Source organism: Ambystoma mexicanum, chromosome 9, assembly GCF_040938575.1.
Source record: "Ambystoma mexicanum isolate Mex_15411 chromosome 9, UKY_AmexF1_1, whole genome shotgun sequence".
Lineage (NCBI taxonomy): Eukaryota > Metazoa > Chordata > Amphibia > Caudata > Ambystomatidae > Ambystoma > Ambystoma mexicanum.
In genome coordinates this window covers 457063170-457084385 of record NC_090931.1, presented here as the reverse complement: position 1 = coordinate 457084385, position 21216 = coordinate 457063170, and the positions used below count along the sequence as shown (strand labels likewise).

The 21216-nt window shown below is 45.7% G+C and overlaps 1 protein-coding gene across 1 annotated transcript in view; it reads left to right on the top strand.

Moving 5' to 3' along the window:
• CUX1 (cut like homeobox 1) overlaps nucleotides 1-21216 on the top strand; it is a 2307153-nt gene that overhangs the window by 1907077 nt on the left and 378860 nt on the right. The window contains exon 15 of the mRNA XM_069614989.1: nucleotides 16603-16739. Coding sequence (XP_069471090.1) covers nucleotides 16603-16739 — 137 coding nt within the window. The remainder of the gene's footprint in view (nucleotides 1-16602; nucleotides 16740-21216) is intronic.

Below are 21216 nucleotides of genomic sequence, written 5' to 3'. Positions count from 1 at the left end.
CCTGCCAGTGAATCTGAATTATCTACTCAATCCTTAGAGGTTCTCCAGGCGAGCAGTTCAGCATCTCAAATGCCACTGCCTGGTGGGGTTGTGGAAGTACCATCCTCGAAGGGACCCAATTTCAACAACTGCGCTTTAATCCACAGTTTTTCACGCTCACTGCACTTTGCCCGGTCCAGACAAAATTGGAGCTGTCTGCTCCAGGACTTCCTGTGTCACAGATTATGGTCCTCACTGCAACTGCTGCGCTTTACTCCACAGTGATACACGCACACTGAGCTTTGCTTGATGCAGGCAAACGTGTAGCTGTCAGCTCTAGGGCTTTGTGTGTCACAGAGATTGTTCCTCACTGCAACAACTGCGCTTTAGCCCACAGTGATTCACGTTTACGCTCACATTCAAATATGATTTAATAAATCATTTTAAGAGAAATGTCTTCAGGTTTTTTCTCAAATTCTCATGATCAGTGGTTGCTCAGTTGCAGTTTGTTTCATAGTGTCTCTGCCTCCTTAACTTGTCCTGCAGTCCCTAGGTGCAACCAACATATTTTTGTTGGTCAATTGGAGAGTTCATCGTGGGAAGTACTACTATTATTATTTTTGGGGCTGGTTGTAGGGATCGTCTGGTGAGCCATTCTCATTGGCTTAAATGTGATACGCGCTGATGGAGGTAGCCAGTTAAGGAGGAGAGAGCTGGTATAATTTGATCTTATGCTGCTATAAGAATCCTGGCAGGGTCCAGAAAATTTAACCAGGTTTCCTCCCAAGGTAATGCATGCTAGCACTCAGAGCTACTTTACATTCCTCTATGCTAAAGATCTCTAATGGGGCTGTCAGCACTGAGCAAATGCAGGTCTCAAAAGAGAGCAGTAGATGATCTGACCAGGGACAGATCTGAACCTTAGTATTAAGAGCATCCATATTGCGAGACGTTATCCAATCGAGAAAGTTACCATCAACATGAGTGGGTTCTGTAATATGTTGTGTAAATCGGAGTTTTCCTAAGATATGTAAAAGGGACACAGCATCTCCACATTGAGGATTATTGACCGATAAATTGAAATCTACCAAGACATGCTACAGCCACAGGCCCGTTAGTATTTAAGAAGAGCTAATTTAACAGGTCCGGGAGGAAAACGAACGTGAGGGCATTTGTGAGTGTAGGAGTGACTGTGAGCGGGTTAGTACGAAGCTCAGTGTTAATCCTAGAAGCTTCTGCGAGAGTTCAGAAACAGACTTGGAATCAGTAACTCCCATCGATTGCCCGTCACTTCAATTTCCTGATATTATAGTAGTGGAAGGTTCATTTGACATTTATACTGGAGATGGTGCAGCCTCCAGTCTGAGTAGTATTCCATTGGTGGCCCGTGCAGATTTAAATGGTAATGAAACTGTACCTGCAATACCTGCTTCACCCATGCACAAAGATGGATCCTTTGATACTTTTATTCCTGATGGAATGCTTGTTGGTAATGACAAAGTGGGACAGTCTGGTAAAGAGGGGAAATCAAGAGTCACATTTGAGGACGTTTAATTCTTGGATTTTTGTGAATCTGTAGAAAGGGAGCACACACAGGCTTTGATAAACAGCAATTATAATGCACCCAATTTTGACAGGTCTTAGGTGGACTGGTCGTATAGTCCACATGCTAGCTTGGATCCATTTCAAAGTGAACAGGGTCGCTGGGGCCTACGACCTTACCTGCTTTACAGCTTGTGTTGCAATCACTGGTGTATCTACATTATTAACATCCGGTTGGATATTTTAAAAAATAGTGCTGATCTTTTGAAAGTATTGAATTGCATTAAATCATTGAAAGACTCTATTTCTGACAAATTCATCAATAGAGAAACTGGGCCAAGTGAACTGTGTAAAAGTGCTCATGCACAGTAGATGTTGACACAGCAGTCGTTGTGGACGGTGGTGACTTTGTACCGGCAGATTTTCAGGAGCTCCAGCATGTATGTTTGTACAGTGAGGCGGTACAGTACTTCAACTTAAGCAATTTAATGGACGCAGCCGAACGGGTCACTGTCCCCCGAACACCTACAGATCTATCTTTTGTTTACAGGAGTTGAGTAATGACAACGAACTGTCCCTGGTAGAGATGCCTTTGACTGATAAAAAACATATCTCCATTGTAAACACATCCACCTCGCAAGTACAAATATTGCCTGCTGTGAGACAAAAGACATCTAAAAAGAAGCAACAAAAAGCATGTCGGGCTCAAAAATCGAGCTCAAAGAAATTCCTATGGGGCTTGAACATTAGAGAGGAATGATATCATGGTGATTATTATTATTATTTATTCGGATTTGTAGAGCACGCGTCAGCCTGGGGGCTGACGGAACAAGGGAATGCAGATATACCACTGCAACTGGCTCCATTGGAAAAGGGAACCAAAACTAGGAACAAGAAAAAGTGAAAGAAAAATATCGCTGATTCACAGAAGATTGGGTCTACATGTATTACTGCTTGTACTACACAGCAGGCTAAATGCTACCAGCTAATACCTCCTCTATAGTCCCCTTTTTGAAGAAAGCTCAAGCTGAGGCGAGTTCTTCCAATACTGGACACATTCCTGCTAAGTCATCTTTGACATCAGACTTATTAAATCTGACCACTCACTCACTAATGGAAGCAGTAGATGTAGATGGTCTAGATAAAGATATACTGAGGGTTCCAAGTGATCAGGAGGCTGTCTCACGTCCCGTGTTTGAACAACTTGTGTCTCAGATAAATGTTGGTTCAAATGCCATAAGGCATCCTACAACATCTAAATGCACTGTATGCAACTATTCCTCTGTTGACACTCAAGCAAGGACACCATCCTCCTTGGGAAAGCCGGGTGTCGAAAGCATCTTCAAGGACGCGGACTGTATATTTTCATTTTTTGCAGCAGTACCAGCAATTGGACTAATTGACATTGATCAGGTTAGGTTTGTGGACGAGCCCAGATTGGACTCTGTAAATTTGCATGAGAGTTCTAGGCTGGTCTACAACCTCGTACTTAGTCAAACTGAGTCTTTTTTTGTCTACCAGGATAGATTTTTTTCTTTGGGTGCACAAACTCTGAAGCAATTTAAAGGAATATGTTAGGTCACGGGAAATGGAGCCTTTTGCTAACGGTATAAAATGTGGTCAGTTACTAACATGTACCTTAAATACTGCAAATAAGCGCACTGTGGTTGTATATTAGTGTCATAATTTGAATAGAGCGTGTGGTTCGGATGGGACTGACTCGTTGTGGCTTCAAGGCGTTTTAGGGAATACATTTGAGTCAAGACCAATTAATTCACATCTTAAACCAATCTGACATGTCAGTTCTGTCATGGAACACTCCAGGATATAACAGCTTTATTCGCAAGAACAGCAATGAGCTATGTATTAATGATTATCTGGCGTTCCTTTTACAGGAAGTCTGGTTATTAGACACAATTGTTGTAGATGAATATTGCACTGTTTTGAACAATGCAGTTAAGGGCCCAGAGGGAAGTCCCTCTGGGGGCCTTTTAATCGGCCTAGACCGAGGTAACAGAATTGCAAGTGGAGTGTGAGGTCGTTTTTACAGTCCATGCCGGGTGGATAGAGGTGCGTGTGATCTTTATGAACATTTATTGGACTGTTAAGAAAACCAGTTGTAAACAGTTGTCTGGGGTGGTTAAGGACTTCTTGGACAGGTGGACATCTTCCACTCACCCATGCAAAGTTTTAATTGCTGGTGATCTGAATTGTGTTTGTATAGGTGCTCCTACATTGACCGCTCAGAAAGGAAAGAGCAGGAATGGCCATATGTGGAACAAATTGATGGCGGGGGGGGGGGGCTTATTAGGTTTAACGGAAATGTTATGGGGTATCCCAAGTGTTCCAAAATGGTATTCCAATAAGAGATGTAGCACTCTTGATTTTGTATATTTATCTGCAAATGTATTTGCGAAAGCCAGCAGCATTTATGTAACTAGGAACAGCATGAGTGACCATGCACAATTGGTACTAAGAGTTTATCTATTGAGGGCTCTGCCTAATCATGTATATACACTAACTGATCTTATTGTTACTAATTCTATTACAGATATCAAATGGTTAAACCACAATTATGAGGAGTTCAACTCCAAATTGAGCAACATGCTGTGATTGTGTCTTATAAAGATAAATGTGGGGAATTATAACTGCGCAGTGAGAATGATTATGCAGGGGATCGGACTGATAAGAAAGTTATCAATAGAGAAAATATTAAATGTTCCAACAAGTTACCCCTTTGATCGAACGATTCAAAACAAGAAAAGAGAGTTAAGGAAAGATATCTGTTCACTAGTTCGAACTTGGGGAGTGGGCCACCCGGTCTGTAATGAAGGTAAAAGGAAACTACAACAAGCTTACAGAAATTGGATCCAATTTTATAAATTTGACACAGATTGTAAAACCAGTTCAGCAATGATCCAAGTTTTGAGCTCACATAATAAAAAAGATTTTTGGCAATTCGAAAACGGGATAGGTTGGTCACAATATGAGGCTCAAATTAATCCCATCTTTGAAAATGTCTGGTGTGGGTTCTATAAAGAAAAAATTCAACAAAGCGGTACATTCTAAATTGGAATTTGTTCTGGAGAATTGCCCTCTTGGGTCAAGTGTTTTTAGCCAGAAATAGAGGAATTGATTATTAAAGCCAAGGAAACCAGAGTGGTGGGTCCTGATGGATTAAGCGTCTTGACACTTAAGGCAGATCCGAGATTGTGGTCTAACATTCTTTGTGAATTATTTATGGTAATCAACATGACACAATTGTTACCAGGAACGTGACACCAAAGTTACGTATTTCTGATCTTTAAGAAGGGCTTAAGGGTAGATCTCCAGAGTTATCGCCCAATAGTCCTTAGATAATTGGGCAGCTGAGGCCAATATTATTCTGAAGTTTCAGACGATATTAAGGTTGGGTCTGGGTTACACCCTAAATGGAATTATTGTTGGTTTATTACAACAAAGTACTTTTGGGAACCCAGGTCATATCGTGTACATGGCATGTATTGACCTCACCTCTGTATTCGACTATGTCGATCGTTCATTGTTATGGAACAAGTTGCATAGGTGGGGGTGAATTCCTGAGGTGCGGTTGAACATCTTGACCACCCTCCACAGGGATACCTTGTTCCTTGTAAGATTAAACATGATTGAGGAGGATGCTAGAGAGCCAGCCAAGATGGCCGCTATCCCGTGAGCTCCCTGAAACCCTCCTAGATCCGACCAATATTCTGAGGTCTCTTGGCCACGTCTAACCCTATCGAGTGATGTGCAGCTACATGAACATAAGGCGCACAAGCGTGTGAAAACCGGAACACAATTGATGCCGGAGAAGGCTGCTGCAAGGGTTAACAAGATTCCCTTCCCCCGCCAAACCAAGAGCAGCGCACAGAGCTCCTGATTGAGAGGCGGTGCGCTCCGGACTGCGGAGAACAAAGCTCTGGTGTCATGTACTCCTGCTCCGAGCCGCTGGCCAGGGGTGCGGCGGGGCAAAGGGGGAGACAACGAGATTACAACTCCCCTGTTGGAGGATGCAGGCCTGACCCCCCTCCCAACTCTGTGGCCAGATCGGCCCACATCATGGAACCAGCAGGGGAGGACAACACTACGTTGCAGGAGCCCTCTAGTGTGCACAGAGGGGCCTGGTGACTGGGCAAGTCGCTGTATCATGCACACCAGTGTTCTGCGCTTCCCGCCAGATGGGCCACCAATCTGGCGGGAAGCGCAGAACGATAAGACACCCTCTGGACTGCAGGAGCGGGGGGAGAATCAGATCGGGAGACACCTAGCAATGATCCCCAAGTCGGGGGAGTTGGGCTGCCTACCGAGCACCAGCAATTACGTAGCCAGTGTATCCTGGACATTCTCTACAGTGGTCCAAGGAACCCGGAGAGGAACTCCGCACAGGGGGACTAGACGCTCCCCATTGAGGGCTTATGGCTGCTACTCTCTGGGAAGTTGAACACGCTTGGGGCGCTGGTGGCGGAGGAAGCAGGACTGGTGCGCGCAAGTAGGAGGGAGACAACCGTGGAAAACATACATCTGCGCCACACCTCCGTCACAGCACCCGTGGAGGAACGGGACTTCGCCTGCCACTGGCCCGCGCCCGAAGTCTCCGCGCCTCAGACAGCAGAGAACATGGCAGCCTGTCTGGAACAAGCCCCACATGCAGAGGTGGTGCACACCTCCCCCTGCATTGTTCGAAGAGTTGGCCTAAGATAAGCTGGTGAGCCTGAGGTGCCGGGACCTGGTCATACGATCGGTACATACTGGAAGTGGACAAGGGGGAGGCCCTGGTGTATAAGGGGACCTGCTAATTGCGCAAGAGCCTGGCCCACAGGTAGTAAGGCCCACATTACATAACAGAATGCACGATACCACGCACTCAGTCAACGGCACGGAGCGGAATACCCACACGCTCACCTGTGGGATTTGGAACTCTTGGCGCCAATCTCCTACATGGGTAGTAACACCTATCAGAGCGGATCGACCACAGTGAGGTGGGGGTGGAGTTCAGCCCCTCTCTTGTGACGATCCAAGAGATCCAGTTATCCAGTAACTGTAGCGATGGGAATCTCTGTGCCCCCAACAAGCTGGGCTGCTTAGTCCATGGCCAAAGCGCTGTAGCAGGGCAGAGCTGGAAGAGGACATATACAGGTTCGGAATAGTCACCCTGCTACAGTGGTGACAACTGTGCAGAACATTCCGACAATTTCGCACAATCAGAGGGAAATCCCTCATGCTTGGAGGCAGCTGGGTTCCGGATAGTGCACTGGACGGGGGAGCCCCCGCAGAAACGACCTAAGCGGTACTCCGGGAAAAGCCAAGCGGTGGCCGCTCCTGGAATTGACCATGTTCAACACACAGGCCTGAGCCTGAGTTGCTCGGACGGCACAAGCCAAATCGGAGTGGGGAAGCCATTTACCCGGATCCCGGAGTTCCGGACTATCAACACAGAACCTCCGGACTATCAACACAGAACCACTTGAGCTGAGTCCATAAAACCATTGGGAAAAGACGCGGGGAGGACATTGCGGAACCACAAGGAGTGCATACGGAATTGAAGAGCGCATCCCAGGAGGGCAACTGATGGTCCCGTGAGAGATGTCCAAATCTGGCAAGGGGAGCAGGCAGCAACAATCTAAGCTACGGTTCGACACTCCATCTCAGGCAAAACATAATAAACCAAAATCTCCAGAGGCACTACCCCAAGCTGCTATAATGGATCCGTCCGGTGCTTTCTAGGACATCAAGGCAATGTTCAACCAGCTACAGGCCAGTATACAATCCCTGAACGGGAAAATGGACACACGGACCTGTAAAGCGGATCACATGCAGGTCTGTCTAGACAAGCACAGCAAGAGGCTAGACGAGGTGGAGGGCAGGGTGTCGACTGTGGAAGATGAGTCCACTTCCCTGGTTCGAGACATGACATCAGTGAAAAGGGCTCTGAAAGAGCTAACCGATAAACAGGATGACTTAGAATCATGCTCGAAAAGGAACAACCTGTGAATCATCAGAGTGACGGAAGCTGGGGAACAGAGGAACATGGAACTCCTGGTTGAGGACATGCTCCGGGAGGCGCTGGGTCCAGAAGACTTCTCGGCAGTGTATATTGTGGAAAGGGCCCACTGGGTGCCAAGTGGGAAGAAGCTGATCCCGGGAGCACCTCCTCGACCAATTATCACCCGGATGTTAAATTACCAGGACAGGGACTCCGCCCTTCGCAAAGTTCGGGAGAAAGGGACAGAGCCATGCAAAGACGACACTATCAGACTTTTTCCAGACTTCACGGACAAGGTCCAGGCGACCAGGAGAGCATTCCTAGAAGTGAAGAAGCGAATGAGAGACTGAGGAATCCGCTACACCATGATGTTTCCCACCAAACTCCGAATAGAGCACAAAGGCCGTGCAATCTTTTTTCACACCCCGGAGGAGGTCACATCCTTCTTGTAAATGCAGCTGAGACAGCCCTAGCACCGGGGGACTAATATTGACGTTCTGCCTTTTGATGTATATCCTTTTTTCAAATGCATAACAAATCCTTTAGATAATCAGGGGGCTGGGATGTGGGCTAGCAGACCCCGAATCCAGGGAGTGCAGCGGGTTGCTGGGCTCCTGGCTGCTCCCATGCGAAGGCTCCAGTCTAACCCACTGGTTGGTAAAGGTTTTCAGCTGATGAGTTGAAGTGTTCAGCAAAGGGGATGGGGGATGGGAATTGATGTCACTGGTGAATTGGGGTTTTTGGTGGGGGTGGGGGAAGGACATGGTGCACCTGATCAAACATTTGGGCTATTTGAAGTATCTGACCAAGTTATATACGTGGTGAGGGGATTTGGTCTCACTTAAATTTTGCTTAAATTTTGCTCTTGGAATGTCAGAGGGCTGAGATGCCCCGTGAAATAGCGAACGATAGTTATACATGCAAAAGCATGGGGTTGATGTCACATTCCTAAAGGAAACTAATTTCACAGCTGGCAGTCTACATTTGGTAAAGTATGGGGTTGCCACAGATACTTTTAGTCCTTTTCTTCATACGCCAGGGGGATGGGCACCCTAATACATACTAAGGTTGGCTTCCACCTAATTAAGGTGGTAAAAGATGGGGAGGGCAGAGGTCTTTTCGTGCAGGGCAACATTCAAGGGAGGATATTCACGCTGATAAACTACTATGGACCCAATCAAGACACAGTAGACACGTTAGACTGGGTGGATCAGCAATTAGCAGAACTTACGACCGGGGAGGTGATCTGGGCTGGGGACTTTACGCAGTGATGCTGCCTGAGCTGGACAGATGGGGGGGAGGCTGACACATAGGCAATAGAGGGACCAACAGGTTACGGGTTATGACCTTCTTATGGGACATCGTTGATGTGTGGAAGGTGCGCAATCTGGCAGAGCGGCATTATACCGGTCAATCTGCCTCAAGACTGGATTTCTTCTTAATTTCGCGTTTGCTCATGGGACAGGTGAGGGAAGTGCAAATCCTGGCACGTACACTCTCGGACCATGCTCCGGTAGTCATGGGGGTGAGTTTGGACGGATCACTGCCATGGCGGTTCAAAAGTGTGGGTCTGTCGGTACGATTTTCAGGGATAGCCTGTCGGCAGAAATTGACTCCTTCTTTGACCTAAATGTGTGCTCCATAGGGTCGGCCGGGGTGTTATGGGAGAGCCTCAAATGTGTTATACGAGGCAAATGCATTTCCAGAGAGAGAGGGATTCTCAGGCAGATCAGAAAGGAACTGGCTGGTAAGGAAAGCACCATAAAGCTACTCCAGACTACTAACCCGAACCCCACAAATCAAGAGCAAGCTGAGATCTTGACACCCCTGCAGGAATTCCAGACATTGGCATTGAGGGAGGTCAAAGATATGGGTAATATGCAGAGTGTTCGACAATATGGGGAGGGGAACAGACCGAGCAGGACGTTAGCTAGGGTAACCAGGTTGGATGACATGAAGGGGAGGATTCATGCGATAACTGATGAAAATGTGAATAATAGATTCGAAGGACTTGGAGATAGTCAGCCAATTCTTCCAGTTCTATAGCCATCTCTACTCCTCGCAACTGCAGGTTTCGCCAGCAGTGATTGAGGAATACCTGTCTCAGGTGGCCTTGCACTGGTGCACTGATAGCCAACGGGAGCACCTAAACCGGACCTTATCATTAGAAGAGGTACTGAATGCCATTAAATCCTTGCCGAATGGTAAGTCCCCCGGACTCGATGGGTTCACGGCGGGATTTTATAAATACTACGCTGATAAACTAGCACCCTACTTGCTGGACATGTACCGGCGAAGTTTGGAGACCGGGATCTTGCCAGACACCCTAAGAGAGGCGATGGTGGTGGTGTTACTGAAAACAGGCAAGCCTGGTAAAGACTGCTCTTCCTACCGCCCAATTTTGTTAATCAATATTGATAAAACGATTTTAGCGAAAATTCTTGCCTCGCGGCTCTCGCCCATGATGCCAACTATCATCAGGGCGGACCAATCAGGCTTTATCCCGGGATGATCCACCTCATACAGTCTACAAAGCATGTTCGACCTGATGGCGGCGGCGCCTCAGGAGGAACCACTGGTGGCGGCACTATTGGACGCCACTAAAGCATTTGATTCCTTTGAATGGCCCTTTCTATTCGCAGTGTTGCGATGCATGGGGATGAGGGAGCCCTACATAGCAATGGTACGATTGGTGTACACGCAACCGACAGCTAGTGTAAGAGTGAATGGCCAGCTGACTCGGACCATACTATTGGGGGAGGGGGGCACGACAGGGGTGCCTCCTATCCCCGCTCCTCTTCAGCCTGGCAATCGAACCGTTTGCTGAAAGGGTGAGGGAGTTACACCTACACCAAGGAATTAAACTATATAACCACAGGGGATTGATATCGCTGTATGCAGATGACATGGTGCTATTTTTAAAAGATCCCAAGATAAACCTGGGCCTAGGTCATGTAGGATGTTCAGAATTTCAGAGAGAGATCAGGGCTGAGAGTGAATGCCTCCAAGTCAGTGCTTTTCCCATTGACCGAGGGGGTCAGGCAATATCAAGATGGCTGGGGGTTCCAGTGACACATGGTTCAAACTCTATCTGGGAATTTACATAGCTAGGGACCCAACTGTGCTGTATCACGGCAATTACCTCATGGTGTTAGATCAGACGTGTGAGAGGCCATGCTGAGATGGAAGAATCTTCCCCTCAATTTGTATGGTTGGATCTCCATAGTTAAGATGACACTGCTTCCCAGGTTCCTCTGTCTTCCTAAATGCCCCAATAGCGGTATCGAGAGCCTATTTCCATAGCATGAAGACTGCTGTGCTACAATTCTTATGGGCAGGGAAACAAGCCAGGGTATCATGGGACAAACTGGCAGCACCGATACATGAGAGAGGCTAGGGTTTACCCGATTTGGAATTGTACTATAATGTGGTGCAGGCTGGGTTTCTCACATATTGGTATGAGATGCAGGGAGATGGGAGGGATGTGGAGATGGAGGGAGCAGTCGCTGCACCAGACTTCCTTAGATCAATCGTACTGATGGCACCGCAGTGATATCTACACCCGAAGAACCTGTTGGAGTTGACGTGCAGAGCCTGGGTCAGAATAGAATGCAAAAGGGGGGGTGTTATAATCACCCCAGCTCCTGGTAATGCACATACCAGGGATACCAATCACCAGCGAACTAAGGTTTGTGAATATGGTTGCAAAATTGGGGATCTCACACTTTGGGGACTTATTTTGTGGAGGGCAGTTTACGACACTTGACGGGTTGCGGGAGAAGGGAGCCCTATCGGCACTGGACATATTTCTATATTACCGACTCAGGGAGAGCCTGTGGCTAGTGTTTGCCACGTTTCCTGAACAGCCTCAGATTTCCTCCACTGGATAAACTGCTCAGGGGCTTGATGGGCAACAGGGTGACATCTTGTTTATACTCCATGCATATGCAATCCAGAGGGGTAATTGGGTCGCCGACACGGGAGAAATGGGAAAGAGCGCTGGGAAGGAAGATGCTGGCAGACACATGGAAATATTGTTGTGAGATGACCAGGAAAGGGGCCGTTAATGCTAGGTTCAAATTAATTCATTTTAAGTACATACACCAATTCTACTACACACCAGCCCAATAAAAAAATTATTTCCCGGATACACCGGGGAGATGCAAAAGATGCCGAGCGGAACAAACTGACTTCCTCCCTATAGCTTGGGACTGCCCAGATATAAAGCCGTTTTGGAGAGAGGTGTTTGATATTCTTGGTGGGATCACAGGTCAGGCAGTGGAATCCAATCCTCTGATCAGACTTCTGGGCTATACTAAGAACATCCCTGGGAGCACGAGGAAGTTGGTTGGGCTGCTCCTTAGTCTTGCTAAACGGAGGGTGGCTATGCAGTGGGGTAGGAAATGGAGTCCCAAGATCTCACAATGGAAATCCGATATAATGTACTGTGTAGATATGGAGAATGGATGGGGATCATTTTCCCAATGTCGGTGTAATGATAAGAGTATGTGGGATGCGTATCCAAACTATTTGCTTCAACAGCAGGACGCTGAGGGTGCGACATCACCAGCTGAGGAAGAGGCGACATGAGACACTGAAACATAATACTATCAGGGGGCGGGGTGCCTTTCTGTTCCGCTCGAGCCTTAAACAAATGACCGATTGAACCTATGGTCTGATTTACACTATTGTGAGATGTATGTGTAGACATTGAGACCAGGTCGGAAGAGCACTCAGCCATGATGGGGTGCACCGGGGGTAAAGGGAGGACGGGGGATGAGGGGGTGATAGAAAAGGGTTGTTGGTATGGGATATTGTGTGTATTGTTCGATTTGTGAAATGCCAATAAGGAAAGTTTATAAAGATTAAACATGATTGGCAATGTTACCAAGGAGGCTATTACGGATTTTGGGTTAAGGCAGGGGTGTGTCCTTGCACCGCGTCTTTTCAATATATATTTGTTGGACCTGTTTGATGCTTTGGACAGTGTGAGATCAATGTCGCCTAAAAATTGGAAACCTCAGAAGTGGTACATTGACTTTTGCCGATGATACATTTCGCAGGACCCCCATGGGATTATCCAGATCCCTGTCCGCATTAGACAAATATAAAGATGACAATGGTTTAAAAATAAACACGCTTAAGTCATCTGTAGTGATCTGCAATAGAGGGAAAAGGACAACCAAATATAAATGTATCTGAGAGGTATCCCTTTAACGATTGTTGATCAAATTGTTTATCTAGTGTTTCCACTTTACTCTGTTAGAAAGCCTGGTCAAATCATTGAATGACTTCATGGCAAGTTGGCACAACTTGGCTGCGCAAATTAGCGAAATATTGTGCCTATACACTGCCTCCAGTCATTGATTACTACAAGGAAAAATTATACCGATGTTACTAATTGGGCTAGAAGTATTGAACATTCCTAATAAGTACTTTTAGGCTTCCTGGGTCCCTACCAATAGTCTTTGTGAGAGTCGAGTTTGGTTTACAGTCATTTGATTCGATCATCACTTGCAAGAAGTTCATGTTGCTAAATAATATTTTGATTCCAATCAGACAATCCTTATTTGAGGATATGGGTAGCATCTGTCAAGCAGGTACATCAGGAGCATTAAACAGCCTGTATTCTGAATGTTCAATAGCTTTGAATAACATTGGGACCTCCCTTGAAGAATTAATAACTAACTGTAATCTGGTTAAGAGGAAAGTCAAATTGTGGGATTGGTGCAATCAAGGTGATGTTATACAAAAAAGAAGGCATACAATCGTTACAAATATGTTAATAGACAACTTAGCAAGTTACTGAGAAACTTATTTTTGTTTCCAGATCGTAGTGTAAGAGCAACATACTTTAGGTTTAACATACAATGCACTTTGGAGGCATTGGGGGGTGAGGCCTATCCTGTGAGGTAGACGCTTTCGCCTTTGCGAGACTAACGACAAGTCTTGGAAACATTTGCTCATGGAATGTCAGGAAACAAGTTCGCCTAGAGATCAATGGTTTCAGAAGTTCATATATTTGATATAATACTTGATCGTGCTGAGATTTTATGGGATGCTCTGTTCTCAGGTACGAATAAACACATTATTATTGCACTTGTGCACTTTATCAAGGTTTTTTACCAGTTGCCTGGGGGAAGATTTTATAGATGGATTTTAGATTATTGTGAATAGTTGCATATCTTATAAGTTATAAGGAAATAACCACTACAAGTAGTGTGCATTATGAATTGTAATGTGCAATGTATGTGATTTTATTTTATATCATATTGATGACTGAATTAACATTTTTAAGTGTTATCGATAAAATTCTTTCTTATCAATGTCTAATTGATTTCAAATGTACAGATGAATTCATGAATTGATCATATGATATGTATAAAGGTTTATTATAAACCATATATTTGTAATAAGGAAAAAAAAAATTAGCAATTTGGTTTTGCTTAAGCACAATAGTCCATCCCTATCTGCCCTTTGGTTGAGCCTTCTAGCAGTCAAATTAAAAGTCCCTTAGTCTCTAATGTTTCAAGCGTCCCCTGCACTTCTTTCTTGGCTGAGTGTTTGCTGTGTTGTTGCCTCAGGATGTTAATCTGATAGGGGGTCATTTGCAACCTGTCGGGCCTCAATGGGCCCCGGGTTTGTTCATCTCTAGTTTTGGTGAAGCTATGCAAGAGTTCTTAGGGCTTGCAAAGGGTGAACCACATATAACATAGTGCCTCTGCCACTATCTTTGCAAGCACTGTATAAACTGGTGCCCTGCTTGGTAGAGTCCTTCATCTCCAGGGCCTCCCTTACTTTACTTGTGTCCCACTTCTGCCCCCTTACCATAGTTGGGAATCCTTCCTCAAGCTCCTCCTTCATGCCTGCAATGCTTGGGCCGACTTTTTGCCTGACTCTCTATCATCTGTCGATGATATGTTCTCAGTTACTATCCTCCTTCCCAGTTGTTTTTCCTTATCAGCTCTGTGCACCTCTTCCCATTCTACCCTCTCCTGCTATGTTGGCATTCATCACTCCACCTCTCTTCCCCCAGATGTTCTGTCTTCATGCCTTTCTTCATTCTCTGTTCTTTGCAATTCTCATCTTTGGTCCTAGCCTCCTCCTCCTCGAGTGTTCTTATCTCACCGCCCTTTTACTACTCTCCCATCTCTCCCACTTTACCATCTCTCCCACTTTATCTTGCGTACCTGGCTGACGTTCTTCACATTTCTCTGCTCATTTTCTCCCTACTGCTCCCACCTCCAGTGCTACTCTCCTTTATCCCTGCTCCAATTCTCCAAGTTTCTTTTGATGTCTTTCTAATTCCCCCTTTATGGCTCTTCTCCTTACTCTCACTCTCCTTCACCTTTCTGCTTCTGCTTCTGCTCATCCGTTTCGCCAACCCCTCCAGCTCACCCTCTGACACTCTCTGGAGACTCTCTCTACTACTCGCCTTTCAGTACTCCTGCACACCACTGCCATAATTGCAAGTGCTCTCCTTTATATTCTTGTGGGCCTGCCTACTGAATCTGCAGTTTTCTCATCAGTCAGCTGTGCAACTTAAGATGTGGAATGCAGAGACTGACCTGGCAAATTCAAATTGTTATTTTTCCTGTAGCATGATTGGTCAGTGAATCGCGTATCTGTGGACTTCACCTTTTAAGATGCTAATCTGCCATCTTGTTTTCTACTGTCTTGGTGCTTGCAACATTGTCAGCTTCCCAACCAACAAGAAGCAGTCCTCCAGGCTCCCCGTCACAGCTGATCTCCCACCTGGCTCATGGGCCCACACACTGAAGTGGGCAGTCATCTCCTCTGCTTTTCATGATGAAAACCATTGATGACGCGTATTTTCTTGGTTGCACCCAGATCCCACTCCTACCGCCAGCCTCTACTTGCTGCAGTCATTGTTGAATTAGTAGAAACAAGTCTTTAACATTAAGATGTGTATTCCTTTCTGAAACTGTCCATTGTTTTACAGAAGTTCGGCATTCAGCAAGAGGTGAAGGGGAGCAGGAGCCATTAGTTGGTCAAAGACAAAGGGATTAGGAAGAGGCAGTGCACAAAGTCAGCATGAGGAACGCTGGATGTACACCATAAGGAAAAGGCCAGCTTCGCTTTTTGTAGAGAAATGTGACCATCCCCACTCATCCTTTATAGTAGTCATGAAGACCAAAATATTACTTTGGTAGGAAGAGGCTTATGTGTATTATTCTCCCTTCTTCACCATATATAACTGCCTTTTTCGGACCTAACTAGTTGACTTCCTCCTAAGAGGACTTATTTGTTATGCCCTTCGACCCCCGCCCCCCTATACTGGAATCCCCTGAAGTCTAGTGACGAAATATCTCTTCCAGAGGCTGTGTCCAAGTGGGGGAGACAGCAGGAACCCTGGGGAGCTGTGCAGGAGATGTGCACTGATAGCTCATCCGTTTGTGTGGGGGGAGTTGTTGTTTCCTACTGGCTGAGCCAACTGTGTATTTTGCATGCCTAGCTTGGGTTCTGGGTTAGAGACAAGTGTGAGGTAAAGGCTGTTGTGTGATTCATGCTGTGAATGCCGGAGCTACGCATTATGTCATTGTGGTGCGTGTATGTTCCATGACCATTCCCCTCTGCAGACATCCTTAGCCTTTCGTGTATGCAGGATAGGATAGTAAATTAATAAAATACAATTCTAGATGAGTCAATCTGACCATTCAGACATCAAAATCGGTTTAGTGGTGCTTCACAATCAATGTCCAATGAAACAGTAAGGTGCTGCTGCAGGACTTTCTATATGGAAAGGTATTTTATGCAACCCATTTCTTTGTCGTTCGAGCATTATGATTGTGATTTCGGGGATAGTCAAGTTGCAATGATTTTCCGTAAAGAAAATCATGTCCATAGGATAGGCTAGTAACAAATGTCATTATAGCACCAAACAATATCCCACTGCCCCAAATGCGTTCTTTTGATATTTGGATTGCATGGTTTGTTCATTTGAATAGCTTCAATACAGGCAACATTGTGAGAAAGAATTATCCAAGTAAGTCATCACTGTAAAAAAATGAAATGTGTGTTGGCTGGATTGACAATCTCATGGCATTTTCCCTTCTTAGCTCGTTGTGCTGAATTGCAGATCCAGTTTACTGAAGCCTTTGCAACTGTGAATGACCAAAAGGATTTGATAATCAAACTAGAGCATGATCTAAGCACAATCCAATCAATGTCTTCGGTTCAGCGCCCTGATGCAGAGGTAACTACTACTCATGCGTTTAATCCTGAATCTATCACTTGTTGCTAAGCCGTATTCAGACAGAGACCTTGTCCCAATGCATTGCATGTTGTAAATTGTTTATTTGAATAGCTGTGCTGGTGAAGCCATATTAGGATGTGTACCTATTTGCATGGTCTATGGACGCTCTTGTGGATCTGAAAGAGAGTCGGTGGGTTTGCTTAGTTATGAGGAGAGGTATAATGCAAGATTACTCTACTTTGTGTTGAGGTTGCAGATTGGAAGTATCCGGATCTCTGCATGCATGAACGTTTTCTAGGTGTGTTATGTTGAAAGCATGAGGATGTCGTGGAAATCAAGCCCAGGCCTCCCCTCTCAGGTGAAGTTAGTTAGGTACATCTTTAACGGTATCACATGAAAAAAGGAACGCGAAAGCGAGGCCGAAAACACAGCATTTTTGCACTTTTTTACAATAAATAGATGAGGGTAGGGTTAGGGAAACAAAAGGGGTGGAGGATGTGGGGGAGAGGTTGCGGGGGTCCCCCCCCCCACATTACAAAAGAAAAAAAAGTACAAAATACGAACAAATAAATGTGGTGTTTAGGGCCTCGTTTTTTTCCGTAATTTACCATAGATCCATCTTTAACAGCATCACTTCAGGGTGAATACAGGAGCAGACTGCACACAATCCCCAAGCATTCCTAACACTGTTACCCTGCCATTTTATCAGCAACTATGTAGGTTTTCAGTACATTGACACTAATGTAATAAACAGATGATTAGAACTCACTAAGGCGGTTTTGACTCCTGATTAGTACAGTGGTTTTCTATTATTTAAATTCACCTATAATGACATTTCTGCTCATCATTCTGGCTAACAGTTATTTATTTGCACGCTTCCGTAATCTTCAGATCACTTCATAAGGCATAGGAAGAGAATGAGGCTTTTGGAATGGCAGAAGCATTAACCTCCGGAATGTCTTATCTGTTTGTGTCCGTTTCTGATTGGTTTCCTTCACAAGGAGCACTACACATCAGAAGTTCCCCCCACGTGTTCCAGTCACAAAGATTTAAGTTGGGCACTGAAAACATGCAAGCAGGCAAGAGAAAATAAGTGTTGGCCTGCTCTCAGAGAGGCATGAAGGAATGGGGTGTTGTCAGTCGTAGCATGTGCAAACCTACTGAATAACGGTATGTTTTAGATATAGTCAATTGTGTGACCATCCCTACTAAACCTGTTGCCCGCCATGCCCACCGCCGTTTAAGCTTGGGATAGGAAATGCAGCCAGTCACTTGTGGGCAATTATATTTAGAAAATTATTCAGGCTGTTGGTCAGATTTTCCATATTGTGTTCCTAAAGGCCAATAAATCATGTGTTGGCCCTTTGGTTTGAGAAGGCAGGTCTGAAAAGCATACAGCGATATTGAAAGTGTGCTTCTCTACATCTGGGTCGGGGAGATAAAATAAGACTGTTTGGCTTGGAACAGGAGCACTAATCGGCGTCTGGGAAGCTTGTGGAGCAGGGCGATTAAAGAGCTGGCAGTGCTTCGGCAGAAGTGAGTCCAGCAACAAACCATTGCATCAGAGAAGCAAATGGGGCTGGAATTTGTCAGTCAAGTGTCAGTAAAAAAAGATCTATCTGATTTGACCTCGGTTCTCTATGGGTGCACAAGGATGGGAATTTGGTATTCAGGATAGTGACTCTTGAAGCAGCAATGTCTATTTAAATCATTTTCAAGTATATTGAAAATCTGAATGCGTTTGTAGTTATGTTTTTTGTACATTTTCTGTCCTAAAGTTAACTTTCAGCACTGCAATTTTAAATTCAGTGAGGGTGTGATTTGGTTTCACAAAGTGCTTACTGATGGCTTTGTCCTTACTTAGTCACTTAATGTTTTGTCTGTGTAGATTCGTATGTAGTTGCTAGCCAGTTTACCATGTTCGAGCTTTCCCAACACGAGACAACAATTCTGTTTCCAGCTCTCAGTACGGCCGACAGTCATGCCTTGTTTCTTCGGGAAAGTCTATTGCCCTTGAGGGCTTGATGTGTTCAAATAGAAAAAACAAAAGTTCCTTTAACCAAATGAAAGTTCTTTAGGGTGATAATGGTTCACCCCTGGGTCCCCCTCTTCTGGGCGCTGACCCTTCTCAGTTCTTAGTCCCAGTTCACATAGGGTCGTGGCTTCACCCCTCATGTAACTTACATCACAATTTATATATCTGTTCTTTTCACAATGAACTTTGGATGATAGCTTCACCCCTGGAGCTCCCTTGTCCGGGCTCGCACCCCTCTTGACTGCCAGTACTTGGGTGGTATCTTCACCCCTGGATCGAACTCTGACCTTTTCAAATCTCGGCTTACCTCCTCTGGTTCACTCTCGCTTTCTCATCTCTTAGCAGGATTCAATTCCCTTGGTTTCTAAATGTCTTTTCAAACAGTTCACCTAGTGGACATCCCTCGGCGGGGTCACGTCGGTCAACACACTATTTCTTGGGACCTCAGACTTTGACCCTCTTCTCCTGCCATGCCTCCTTCGGGTTTACTCTTGCCGTTGCAACACTTTCAATACAGCCAGATTAATTTCTCTTTCTTTCACAGTTTGTAGATCAACGTCTTTCAATTGTACAGGGATTTTGCTTGACCCTCATTATGACCACATTTACCTATTTTGGTGGCCCTCCTATGGCCTCTTGGTATCTGTAGCTTTGCTCAGATGGGGATCAACCAGAGTCAATTGAGTTAGCACCCACGTGGTGCCCGCTTTCTTGTGCAGCTGGTCTCCCTTTAGCACGTTTTACAGTTCTGTCACAGTTCATTGAATCATGGTTGACTCTTGCCACTTTGCGATTCTCACTCAACACAGCCCGATTCTTATCGGTTCTCCCCTCGACTCACTGGCTGTGATGAACCGCATTGGCTTTTCTCTCTCTGGAGTCAAGGCCGGTGCAATGGGCGCAGGAGTTTCCAGCGTTCCTGCTTATCGGCATAGGCTTGCCCCATGTATCGTTGACATCTGCTGCAAGCCACTTGTACTATTGTTCACGGTCTTATGTCTTTCTGTTCGAAGGCTCGTTGGGCCTGGGTCGAAAAAGGGCAAGGTCCATTCTCTCCTCGACATCCTTTCGATCCCTGCTGCCTTTCTCCTTCTCTTGAACTGTCGCGCCCGATTAGCCGTCTCGTCGTGCTGTCAGCCGTGCTTGCCTTGCTCAGCTTGTGCTCTTTTGCTCCAGCTTTTATCCCTGCGCGGAAAGGAAGGGGTCGTCCGGTGTGTGTGATTCAGGTTTATTGCCTGACTTTGCCTGACGCTGGGATTGGGACATGTTAGATACACGGCTTTGGTATTAGTCCGTTGTCTTTCATGGGGCCACACAGTGTTCATGTCGGAAAAGGGAAGGGTTGGAGTGTCGGATTGTCCTATGGGATATGATGGGCATGATTTGTAAAGTGGCCGAGAATGACCAGGATGTAGAACCGAACATAGGGGATTGTGGAAACGGTAGTATTCTGTCATAGTACACAGGGATTTCGGAAGATGACAATCAGAGGGACGGGATTGAAGGGTTTGTGAAAGAAACAAGAATAACTGGGATTGGGGAATGAACTGAAGGGATTGTGGGTATCGTAGTGTTCTGTCAATGCAGTAAACTGGGGTTTAGGGAAGGAATAATTAGAGGGACGTGAAGAAGAATGGGAAGGGCAATGACCGGGAGTATTCGGATAGGTAACAGACAAAGAGGGATTGTGGGATGGATAATCTTTGGGTGCAAGCAGGTTTGAAATCTTTGGGGATTGTTTATGTACGGAGGGGTCATTCGATCTAGGTAGAAGAGATTTAATGGGAGGAGGCGTGGCAGATGTATGGTAGCCTACAAAGGTCTCAGGGATTACGCCCTCCTCCTCTGCTTCCTCGGCATAGTACTGTATCTCACCTGGGCCATTCCCTTGAGCATAACCCCGGTTTCCCTTACCCAGGTGATCCTCCCTTGTTTGTTCAAATATAGGATTGGGATAGGCGAGGGCCTGGTCTTCCCTGGCCACCTGAATAAGGGGTTCCAGGGATCTCCTTGTGAGAAACCTGAGGGTGTTCTCCCAGTGGTCTGTGGTGATCTAGGGAGTATATATGTTTGCGGTTCTTCTTAGGGTCATGGGGTCTCGGGCCTCTATGCCATGATGAGTGGGCCAGCGTTTTGAAGTTGGTGTTCTAAAATTGTATTCTTGTGTTGGTCACAGGTAAGTGTGGCTGTGGGGGTTTCCAAGGATATGTTCCTTGTCATCATCTATCTGGTTTCATGAGATTTTGGTGTGCACCATGAAGGGCACAGGGCATGTCAGTAGGTGGTGAGGTAGCATGAAACAAAGAAGGCTTTGGATCTGGCTTGCAGTCTTTCTGCCCTAGAGGCAAGTGGGTCATTCTTGCTCTGCGTTCTATATCCAAGCCAGTCAGTGGAAGGTTTGACAGTGTTTGTAGTATTGGTGGACATGTAGCTTCCCTTCTG